This window comes from Schistocerca cancellata, chromosome 4, assembly GCF_023864275.1.
Source record: "Schistocerca cancellata isolate TAMUIC-IGC-003103 chromosome 4, iqSchCanc2.1, whole genome shotgun sequence".
NCBI lineage: Eukaryota > Metazoa > Arthropoda > Insecta > Orthoptera > Acrididae > Schistocerca > Schistocerca cancellata.
Window position 1 is genome coordinate 629,680,858 of NC_064629.1, and position 12,096 is coordinate 629,692,953.

General features: G+C 43.3%; 1 protein-coding gene across 1 annotated transcript in view; it reads right to left on the reverse strand.

Annotated features, from left to right (window-relative positions):
* Positions 1-12,096, reverse strand: part of LOC126184354 (uncharacterized) — a 144,165-nt gene that overhangs the window by 54,617 nt on the left and 77,452 nt on the right. Inside the window, exon 2 of the mRNA XM_049926733.1 lies at positions 5,292-5,590. Coding sequence (XP_049782690.1) covers positions 5,292-5,590 — 299 coding nt within the window. The remainder of the gene's footprint in view (positions 1-5,291; positions 5,591-12,096) is intronic.

The window sequence follows — 12,096 nt, forward strand, 5'->3', positions numbered from 1 at the left end:
ACCTGCGACCGTAGCAGTCGCGCGGTTCCAGACTGAAGCACCTAGAACCGCTCGGCCACAACGGCCGGCTTTTCTGTTCGGAAAAAGTGTAGTTCAGGTATTATTATATGGCCCTCCTGGTGTTGTTGTTTTCATGATTTCGTAAAAACCGTTAGAGGTGAATACTGGAATGATGTTTCTAATTGGGCTACAATCGACGCATACGCTCCTTCCTTCACAAATGCATCAGTAATTTGTTTAGCAACCTCGAAGTAGGCGAGGCCAAGTTTAATCCTTTCAATTCCTGCGGGAAGCAGCGTATAACCCAAGCTGATACCAAATTAGGAAACCCTTCAATGTAAGGACGACCTATTGTGCCGAGTAGAAAAGCTACACTCCAGTAAGGAATGTAGTGCCTTACGTGTCGAGTTGATGTAATTAAACAGAGGGAGACGAAATGTGGTTGTAATAAATAAAGTAGAAGTTGTAATAAGAACCTCGTATTATTTTTACACTCTCTTAATTTTATATTATGTTTATCACTGTCTTAATTTTATGAGATATTTTCATGAAGTTTTTCACCGTGGAAAAATCGCGAGAACGAATGGATGGAGTAGAAATCACTCTGCTCGAAATCGAAATTCAAATAAAAAAATTTCTAACAGTGTTGTGAAATGTTGTGTCAATTTTGAAAACCTTAAATAATCGTAGGACACTCTTTGTGACTACCATATATTAATAAAAGCTTCCATAGAAACGCTTGTAACCTCAAGAATTATGTGACCCCCAAGTACAGTAAATCCATGTTCAGATACAGATATGCAACGCTGTTCCACTTCTGTGTAAAGTGATATAACCGATATAAAATTCTTCGGCCAATGTTGACACAACAGAGCTAAAATGATCACTCGGTATTCCAAAATCCTAAAACATACATTTCCATTTGTGAGGGTGTTTACGTCCGAACGACAGCGCTACATCACGCTTCTCAAAGAGACGCGTCGCGCTGTTTGGTCATCCGTTGCCTATGCAGGTTGATGGACACGACTTTTCTTGCCGCTAGCACTTCACGTGGAAAGCTCACACAGCAAAGCCCCGTTTACATATTAGCGAGTCCATAACGGTGAAGAGCGCAATGCAGCTGACACATCCTTGCTGCGGAGGCCGTTTAGAGAACAGCTTGTCGACGTCCAAGACAAATCTTCTTCGTCGGAGCCAAGCTTCAAACTTGTGGCATGACCAGGCCTCTTCAAAAACGTTGAACTGCTTTAACCCAGGACATAATTTTCATTGGAACGCACATTGTCTCATTCGCATTAGACTAAGAGTATTGTTAGTGTAAACTTTTCTGTTACGTGCGCGACCAAGTTTTAGAAAGCATTATGGTCTCATTGAGCCAATGTATATGCATACAAAACAATTGCAGAATGTTCCCCAATTTGGATAAATCAGGCCAATTATGAAGCAGTACATAAGCTCTTCGACGATAAAAAAAAAAAAACGCTGTGATGAATAATCTAATGTTAGACTATTTATGAGGTACAAACATTTATTGGTGTGAAAATTGTATTACGTGTTTCGACAGTGCGCTTTAGTTGTCAGTTTCCTTTATGTTAATAAGAAGTTTATATGACATTTCCTGTTATTCCACATCATCAGGAGACGGAGAAAATTAATCTTACTGTTTCATTCATATTCTATATTATACTGTTCTCATGCCATTTATGAAATACATCCGCAATGTAGCTTGTTCCTTTCTGTCACCTTTGAAAAATTGACACCCAATGCACGTAATGCTTCAGATGAGTTTCTTTCTTTGAGCAGGAATTGTCACTGCTGAATATTTCTGCTTAACCTGACTGATAACAACTGCAAGTTACTCGTATAGTGCCTGACTAACCCATAGTTAATCCTATTTAGTTTTGCTTTACATTCTGTTGCTAAAAGTGAAATTAGGGTAGCTGATGAATTGGAACTGATGACCAACAGAAAACCTGTAATCCGTGGCCGTGACACCCTTTCTTGTTTTACAGCGTATTTCTTTGCGGTAGTAAATGAATTTCCTACGGGTATATCCATATATAATTAGCAATTACACAAGAACATATTTTTACAGTTAAAGGAATAATTTTTCATAGGAATTATTGCTTTTCAAAGGAAAAACAGCGTATACTGTTTTTGTGTCTAGAAACACACCAGTGAAACATTGGAATGAAAACTGAAAATAGAATGTTAATGCGTCGTTACACTTCAGATCTTTAAAGTTCCTAGGTAACTTTATATTCTAGAAAACTACGTCATTGTGTATTAGAGTATACATCTAAAGTAATGTTCGCAAGTGATCATCGAAACAAACGAAATGACAGTGCCACATTGGTCCTATGTAATATGACTTCGTCCGCAGCTCGTGGTCGTGCGGTAGCGTTCTCGCTTCCCGCGCCCGGGTTCGATTCCCGGCGGGGTCAGGGATTTTCTCTGCCTCGTGATGATTGGGTGTTGTGTGATGTCCTTAGGTTAGTTAGGTTTAAGTAGTTCTAAGTTCTAGGGGACTGATGACCATAGATGTTAAGTCACATAGAGCTCAGAGCCATTTGAACCATTTAATACGACTTTTGTGTTCGCGTGACCAATAAATTGCTGTTTGACACTAATAACTGCATTTTTATTTCGCAACGGGCGATTCGATTTAATTAAGTCTGTTTTATAGCCTAGAAACATGGTGCAAAGTAGCAGGTAGACATTTCTTGCCGGTGACGTACACACGTATTACCCAAATTACCTTAAGATGACGACAGCGACGTTACGCTGTGTAGACCGCCCGGAGTTAATGGACAACGATGTTCTTTGCGAGGTGTGAAAGTTAACTGCCAATGATGTGTGCAATTTCAGTATGTTTCATTTTTTTTTCTCTCTCTCCATCGCGCATACACATACATCAAAATTTGGTTTGATTGTTATGCTAATCAACGCGCGAAGCCGGTCTTTAGTCTTTATACAGAATCTAAATTGCATAGTTTCCTTTTGCAGGGTACCCTGGGAAGAGTGCGTGATGCCCATGTAAGTTTCTCGTTACTTATTTCTGTATAGGATTTGTGTTCCTAGGAGCGTACATTGGTTCATGAACCACAAAAGCTCCGTGTACAAATGGCATACACAATACATCTGGTCCTAACGCATGCGGTAACTGGAAGCTGTTTCTTGCGATAATTTGATAACTTCAGACATTTCAGTTCATTATTCAGTGGTCCATAACAAAAGCCCACAAAAAGAGCTGAACAGACCGCATCTATAGTCTTTTAGCACTGCTGACTTGATTGGTTCCAAAGTGATGCTGTAGTTAAGACACTGGGCTCGCATTCGGGAGGACAGCGATTCAAATTTCAATCCTGCCATTCTATTTTACGTTTTCCGTGGCTTCCCTAAACCGTATAAGACAGGTGCCGGGATGGTTCCTTTGGAATGGACACGACCGACTTCCTTTCCCAATCATATCTTACTCTCCGATTCTAATGACTTCGTTGTCGACAGGACGTTAAACTATACTTTCTTCCTTTTTTCCACAAAAAGAAACAGGTTCTGAGCAGCGTTTTTCATTATTATTTCTGCAGTGTAGCACAACGTCAATTTTCGTCTGCATCAAAATTGATCTCGCATGTACTTTACATGCAGAGAAAACCAGTCATAAATGTTAACGAAGTGTTAGTCTCGTTATTACGAATGTTACTATAAATTACTTACAGAGATAGTTATGAAAGATACATGATTTAAAGCGTATCTGTGGGAAGTTTACAGCTGTTAGCAACAGATGAAATACATATTTTTTGTGCAGCAACATTTCGCTGCTTATCTGGCTACTACAGCTAAGCGTTATATACAAAAAGCTAAGCGTTATATAAAAAAAGAAAAACAAAAAAGAAATGTGACATTAACAGTTACGATATTGCAGATTTTTCAGATAAATGGAAGCAGCAAAATAGCGAAAAACATGCTTATCTCTTTTGCAGACTCGCTATCGTTACAAGGTCCATAAACTTAACAGCATTATACTTTAAGAGCCAAGACCTCTTATCAATAAATCTACAGACATTTTGGAGTATAAGTAAGGCATTTACTGTGACACAGTATGTTATGGTAGTGTAATGAAATTTACTAAGTATGGTAGTATAAAAAAGCACTTCTCCAAGAAATAACCTGTCGCTCTTAAAAATGACATTCAGGCTCGTGACGCCTTTTAGATATGGCTGTCACATAGCGGTACATTACAGAAATTGCATTCTCTTACATGTAAAACGCATATCTGACATTCATTTGTGCCCGAACTGAATTCCTGTATATGAGATCATCGATACCGTTCCGTAAGAAAAGCGAATGCTGTCTTCATTGCATACTTTTTCTCCGGGACTTAATCTATCAGGCAGCCCACGTTATGTTTACGTACATTGTTCTAAACGTACAACGAAAGTGTCACTAACAATTTCGGCCGATGTAGTTTCACGAAGGCGTACTAGAAATTCTGTTTCAAATTTCTGTCTCGTCAAAACTAGCTGAACCTCTGAGAATATGCCTTTATAGAATGTTTTTCTTAGGTAGCTTGCGAATTAGTGACGACAGCGCACAGTTCATACACAAGTGGCATTGAAGACTGACAGGCGTAATAATTAATTCCACTTGGCTGAAGAACTCTGACAACCTCCTTAGAAAGGGAAAAGTAAACATAGGCCTGCAGAGAAAAGAAATAATAACGATTTATTTACCGAAGAAAAGAAATAATAACAATTTATTTACCGAGGTATTAAGTACTGGAAATGACTCAGGTACGCAACACACTTCTGGTAGAATCTAGAAACTTCTACAGAATTTCTGTTCATAATTGCTATAGTATACTGACAAGAACTCCAAAATTTTGCTCGCGAAATGTCTTTAAAAAAGTTATATTAACTTCACTGTCGAACATCGTCAATGTAGAACCGTGAAAAATCACAATATCGTTAAAACAATGGACAGTAATTTTTTTTACTTGACAGTAACGTGTCGCTGTAACCGGTAGCATATAAACGTTAGTAGACATATGGCCGATAAAGAGTAACAGCGAGAAGTTGCAGAATCGGCTACAGCTATACGGACTTACTGGTGACAGAATGTTTGACAGGACCTGTTGCATCAAATCTCCCGCCATCACTGCTTCACCACTCACAGTTACGGGCGCGTACCGCTTAAATTTGGAAGTATTTCTATAAAACTTAAGAACTGGCAAAGATGTCGGCGAAGACGAGATCGAATCGAAAGAGATAAAGAGTGCAAGTTGGACTTACGAGGAGACGAGTCGGCGAGGCAGCAGCAGCAGCACCGGAAGGCGCAGGGGAGGAAGAGCCATCCCAGAAGAACGGCTGTGCGCCCGCTGCTGGCTACACGGCAGAAAGGAAGGGAGAGAATGGCGATGCAAGCCAGGGAAGGAGACAGGGCTGGTGACCTTGTAGGCTCGAATGGTCGCCGGCCGGCTCTGTTGCCAGGCAGCCTACCAGGATACCAGCTGGACGGGCACGCTCGAGCGCGGCCCAAATCACAGCCCGGCTGGACCACTATCCTCCGCCGCGGGACGTCGCTTACAATACTGCCGACATATGTTCCCCAACATTTTGACGACAGCCGCCGTCCTGCTACCGTATACGCGTCCCCAGCGCTACAGTGGGTGGGCCGGCCGCGGTGGTCTAGCGGTTCTGGCGCTGCAGTCCGGAACCGCGGGACTGCTACTGTCGCAGGTTCGAATCCTGCCTCGGGCATGGGTGTGTGTGCTGTCCTTAGGTTAGTTAGGTTTAAGTAGTTCTAAGTTCTAGGGGACTTATGACCTAAGATGTTGAGTCCCATAGCGCTCAGAGCCATTTTTTTACAGTGGGTGGGGGTGACGTCGCTTTGCTAGCAGACTCGAGACGTGTGCGTCATCGCAGACCGCGGCTGATTTTGATAATTTTCGGTAGTTCGGCGAGAGAGCCCTCGCACGACTGCACTAGAACAGATGTTCGTAGGATGTAAGAGTCGGAAACGGTGCGCGAGAAACAACGAGCGCCAGAAATCGTGCTTCGTGACAATAACTGGAGAAATAAAGAGGATTTCATAAACCACTTGCGTGAAGCAGCAAATAGAGCTTTGCGACTCGCGTTCACTTGTTTCGAAACGACACAGTAACGCTAAACAAAGACGGACACGGCGTCTCTCGTCGGCAGATAAGCGAGAGTGAGGAGGAGGGTGTGCGAGACGACAGAGTAGCGGTTACTTACTGGTGGCGCGTCGGCGCGGCGGAAGGCTGTGGAGCGTGGCGCGCACAGGCGGCGAGTGGCGGCGGTCCCGCCTGCGTGCGGCGCGCTGGGAGGGCCCCGCGCGAGAGGAAGCTGCCACCTGCCCGCCGCCGCCGCCACGGCCACGCTGAGATGGCCGCAGCTACCACAACCGGTTTCCCCGGCTGGCCTCGGGCTGCGCTGCCCGGCCGCCGCAGCGCTGCTCGGCAACAGACGCACGCCTGCCGCGCCGCGCCGCGCCGTGCCGCAACAAAAACACACACAGCTGCCGCGGCCCGGTCACTCCGCTCCGAACAAAGGAGACGTCTCCTAGCGCACCACTTTCTTCTGCTTCAAAAACCGGATACGCCGGCCTCCGCCACCGCCGCGCTCCTCTACGCGTGTCGACGGGCGCAACGTGCGACGATCGACCGCTCGAAAAGCCCGCCTTTCGGTTCCCGCCGTCGGAAACTGCTCTCGAAAACGACGAAAAAAACATCCTCTCCGCCGGAGAACCGTTAAATATTTAGGCTCGCACCGATGGGGACGTGAATACACGGTTTTCCGACACAATTCGAAGAAACTAAAGCGATGCCCGGTACTTCGTGAACTACAACAATGCTAGCGTCTGCGGACCAGCAGGGTCCTTTCTAGCGAGTAGCTTTCGAGACTTACATCGGACTCGACGGTCTCATGGGAATACACCTTAAACTAGCACAACTTTTATTTTATGGACATTTCGAAATATGGGAACGAGATTTTCGCAGCGGGACACGTAATTTTTTCAAAATGGTTCAAATGGTTCTGAGCACTATGCGACTTAATTTCTGAGGTCATCAGTCGCCTAGAACTTAGAACTAATTAAACCTAACTAATCTAAGGACTTCACACACATCCATGCCCGAGGCAGGATTCGAACCTGCGACCGTAGCGGTCGCTCGGTTCCAGACTGTAGCGCCCAGAACCGCACGGCCACTCCGGCCGGCGTAATTTTATGGTTCAAATGGCTCTGAGCACTATGCGACTTAACTTCTGAGGTCATCAGTCGTCTAGAACTTAGAACTAATTAAACCTAACTAACCTAAGGACTTCACACACATCCATGCCCGAGGCAGGATTCGAATCTGCGACCGTAGCGGTCGCTCAGTTGCAGACTGTAGCGCCCAGAACCGCACGGCCACTCCGGCCGGCGTATTTTTTCATCTACATCTAAATCTACATGGCTACTCTGCAAACACACTTAAGTGTCTGGCACAGGGTTCATGTAACCAACTTCACACTAATCCTCTATTATTCCACTCTCGAACAGCACGGGGAAAAAACGAACACATACATCTTTCCGTGCGAGCTCTGATTTCCCTTATTTTATTATGATGATCGTTTCCCCCTACGTAGGTCGGCGTCAACAAATTATTTTCGCATTCGGAAGAGAAAGTTTGTGATTGAAATTTCACGAGAAGATCCCACCGCAACGAAAAACGCCTTTATTTTAATGATTTCTACCCCCAATCCTGTGTCAGGTCACGTCCGTGACACTCTCTCCTCTGTTTCTCGATAATACAAAATGTGCTGCCATTCTTGTATGTATTCCGTTAATTCTATCTGGTCAGAATCCCACAACGCGCAGCAGTACTCTAAAACAGGACGGATAAGCATAGTGTAGGCAGTCTCTTTAGTAGATCTGTTGCGTATTCTAAGTGTTCCCCCAATAAAACGCAGTGTCCGTAACATTTTCTTTGCGATTTAACTTTTTCATAATTGTAATTCTTAGGTATTTAGTTAAATTTACGGCCTTTAGGTTTGATTGATTTATCGTGTAACCGAAGTTCAACGGATTCCATTTGGAACTCGTGTGGATGACACCACACTTTTCATTATTTGGGGTCAACTGCCGATTTTCGCACTATACATGTCTATCTGTATCTTTTTGCAATGGTTTTGATCTTCTGATCATCTACAAACAACCTAAGACGGCTGCTCAGATTGTATGGTTAATCCATCTAACACCGGTATATATATATATATATATATATATATATATATATATATATATATATATATATATATATTTTTGCGGAAAAATGTGGAGGGTAATTCCAGGAAACGGGATGTTTTGAAGTTTGTGTTGGTTGCCCTGGGCCACTGTTAACGCTCATTAACATAAAGAAACAAGTTTACACTATCTTGCCATTTAGTTAAAACGAACATTTGGAGTGCTGGGCAACTTGTTTTTGCCATCGAACCGTTTTACAGAAACAACGACAATACGGGGGATGCACGTTGAGAATTTCGCCGTCAGTTCAATTTAAGACGCCACGATCACCTTCCATCTGCACATGCTACTACACGTCGATACGTGATTTTGAGGAAACAGGTTCAGCAATGAGAAAGAATCCGTCAGGCCGTGTGCGAAGCGTTCGTACACCAGGCGATATCGAAGTTGCTTGGAGTGTTGTCATAAAAGGTCCACATCGTTCAGTCGACATCTACATACATACTCCACAAACCACCGTATGCATGGCGGAGGGAATCTTGTACCACTACTAGCTATTTCCTTTCATGTTCCAGTCGCAAAGCCGGCCGCTGTGGCTGAGCGGTTCTAGGCGCTTCAGTCTGGAACCGCGCTGCTACTACGGTCGCAGGTTCGAATCCTGCCTCAGGCATGGATGTTTGTGATGTCCTTAGGTTAGTTAGATTTAAGCAGTTCTAAGTCTAGGGGACTGGTGAACTCAGATGTTAAGTCCCGTAGTGCTTAGAGCCATTTGAACCACTTTTAAACCACTCGCAAATAGAGAGAAGGATAAATGACTGTCTGAATACCTCCTTATGAGGCCTAATTGCTGGTATCTTAGTTGAAACGCGACATGCCGCTAGGTTGCCTCGGGGATGGAAGGACTGGGCAAACAGGGCGTCAACACCATCCGTGAAAAATTTTAAATACATCTTATTACAATCATCATGACAATGTAAAAATTAACAGTCCAATAAAAAATGTCAGCTGAAGTTCAAAAGAATAAGTTTCAACTCGGACACCAGCGGTAAATCAGGACGGTTCACATGCTAGACCTGTCAAGAAACTCAGACACCATCTCACTCTAAAACGCAGACGTAAAACAACCTTGAAATGCATGCAGTAACAACAGATTAAATTAACGCTTTACACGCAAACTTAATTATCCCTGACTGCAGTCAATCTCAAGTAAAATTTTTATACAACACACAAGCGTTCAAACAGCGAGAACGCTACGCTATCAATCAGTCCAGTAGGCAAATTAAATACGCTCAAAGATTAGCAAATGTGTGAAAATTTGGGGGAACGCACATGCGCTCAAATAAGAATTAGAACCCTAGCATCAAATCACTCACCAAGTTTGGCATGCAAGAAATATTACGCGACATGCATGTTAGCGGGAGTAGAATCGTTCTATAGCTAGCTTCAAATGCAGGTTCTATAAATTTTCTCAATAATGATCCTCGAAAAGAAAGTCGTCATCCATCCGGGGATTCACATTTGAATTCAAGAAGCATTTCCGTAATATTTAGCGCGATGTTCGAACCTGCCAGTAACAAACCTAGCAGCCCGCCTTTGAACTGCTTCGATGTCGTCCTTTAATCCGACCTCATGGGGATCCCAAATACTCGAGCAGCACTCAAGAATAGGTCGCGCTAGCGTCCTGTATGCGTTCTCCTTTGCAAATCACCCACAATTTCCCAGAGTTCTCCCAATAAACCGAAATGGACCATTCGCCTTCCCTTCCACAATCCTCACATGCAAGTTGTATTTCATAACGCATTCCACCGTTGCGCCCAGATATTTAAATGACGTGATTGTGTCAGGCAGCACACTACTAATGCTCCATTCGAATGTAACGGGTTTGTTTTTCCTACTCATTCGCATTAACTTATATTTTTCAAGATTTAGGGCTAGCTGCCATTCATCACGCCAATTAGAAATTTTGTCTAAGTCATCTTGTACGCTCCTAGGGTCATTAAAAGTCGCTATCTTTCCGCACACTACAGCATTATTTGCAAACAACCATAGATTGCGGCCTACTACCACAGCATCCTCTGCAAACAACTATTGATTGCTGCCTACCCTGTGCACCAGATCATTTACGTATATAGAAAATAATAGCGGTCCTGTCACACTTCGCTGGGGCACTCCTGACGATAACCTTGTCTCTGATGAACACTCGTCATCGAGGACAATGTACTGTGTTCTATTATTTAAGAAGGCTTCGAGCTACTCACATATCTGGGAACCTATTTCATCTGCTAGTACCTTCGTTAAAAGTCTGCAGCGGGGTACCGTGCCAAATGATTCGGAAATCTAGAAATATGGAATCAACCTGTTGCCTTTCATCCATAGCTCGCAGTATCATGTGAGAAAAGTGCAAGGACAGTTTCGCACGGGTGATGCTTTCTAAAACCGTGCTGATTCGTGAACAGAAGCTTTTCAAAAATGGTTCAAATGGCTCTGAGCACTATGGGACTTATCTTTTGAGGTTATCAGTCTCCTAGAACTTAGAACTACTTAAACCTAACTAACGTAAGGATATCACACATATCCATGCCCGAGGCAGGATTCGAACCTGCGACCGTAGCAGTCCCGCGGTTCCGGACTGCAGCGCTCGCGGGCTCGCGGTTCCACAGTGAAGCGTTTAGAACCGCTAGGCCACAACGGGCGGCAGAAGCTTTTCAGTCTCAAGTAAATTCATTATATCTGAACTGAAAATATGTTCAAGAATTCTGCGGCAAATCAATGTTAAGGATATTGATCTGTTATTTTGCGGGTCCGTTCTTTTACCCTTCTTACATACAGGAATCGCGCTTTTTTTCCATTCGCATGGGAGTTTGTGCTGGACGAGAGATTTGTGATAACTCGAAGTTAAGTATGAGACCAGTGTTATAGAGTACTCTCTGTAAAACCGAATTGGGATTTCATCAGTACCTGACGACTTATTTGTTTTCAAATCTTTCAGTTGTTTCCTTTGTCATGCTTCGGCCTTACAGTTGCATAGTTCAAATGTTCGACGAATATTGGTACCTATCGTACATTTCCACCCATACAAGTTGAAGATTGGTTAGAAACTCAAACTACTATGACGTAAATTCTGTGAACAGATGTCTGTCAACAATCTGTAGATTTCGGACGAAGGCTGTTTCAGTTTTAATGGATCTGTTAAAAGGAAAATTTTCGTTGTTGGGCACAAAAAAATCCTGTCAGTACAAGAATAAAGTTACTGTGTGGCGTGTTGTGTCATCATACGGCAAAAAATGTCCTTATTTTTTTGAGGACGAGAACTGTCTTGCGACTACAGTGACATCTAATAGACAAGTCGCCTTGCCTGAATCCTTTGTTGTGTAAAAACTACAGACATTGAAACAAATTATTAACAACGGCTAGTTCCAGCAAGACGGCCTGAAGTCGCACACAGCACGAATATCGATGGCTGCTGTGCACCATGTTTTTGGCAACCGTACAATTTCGAGAAATGGTGACATTCTATGGCCTCCCAGACCCTCTTATCTGTCAGCATGTGTTTGTTCTTGAGTGGTCACCCTAAAAGCAAAGTGTACTGTAGTCGACCTGCTACAGTGAAAGAACTGAAAGTTAAGGTCGGAGAAGCAGTTTCCCAAATTCCTGTTCAAATGTTGCTTCGAACCATTCGCACTTTGTCTAAGATACCGGAGGAACGTCTGCACAAAAATGGATCTCACCTGCAGGACGTCACCCTCAAAAAGTAAATTTACTTTGTGTGTTCTTAAATTGTATTATTTCTTACTATTAAATGAGATACACTGGTGTGCAAAACTTAATGACGAAAATAAATTTTGCATGATA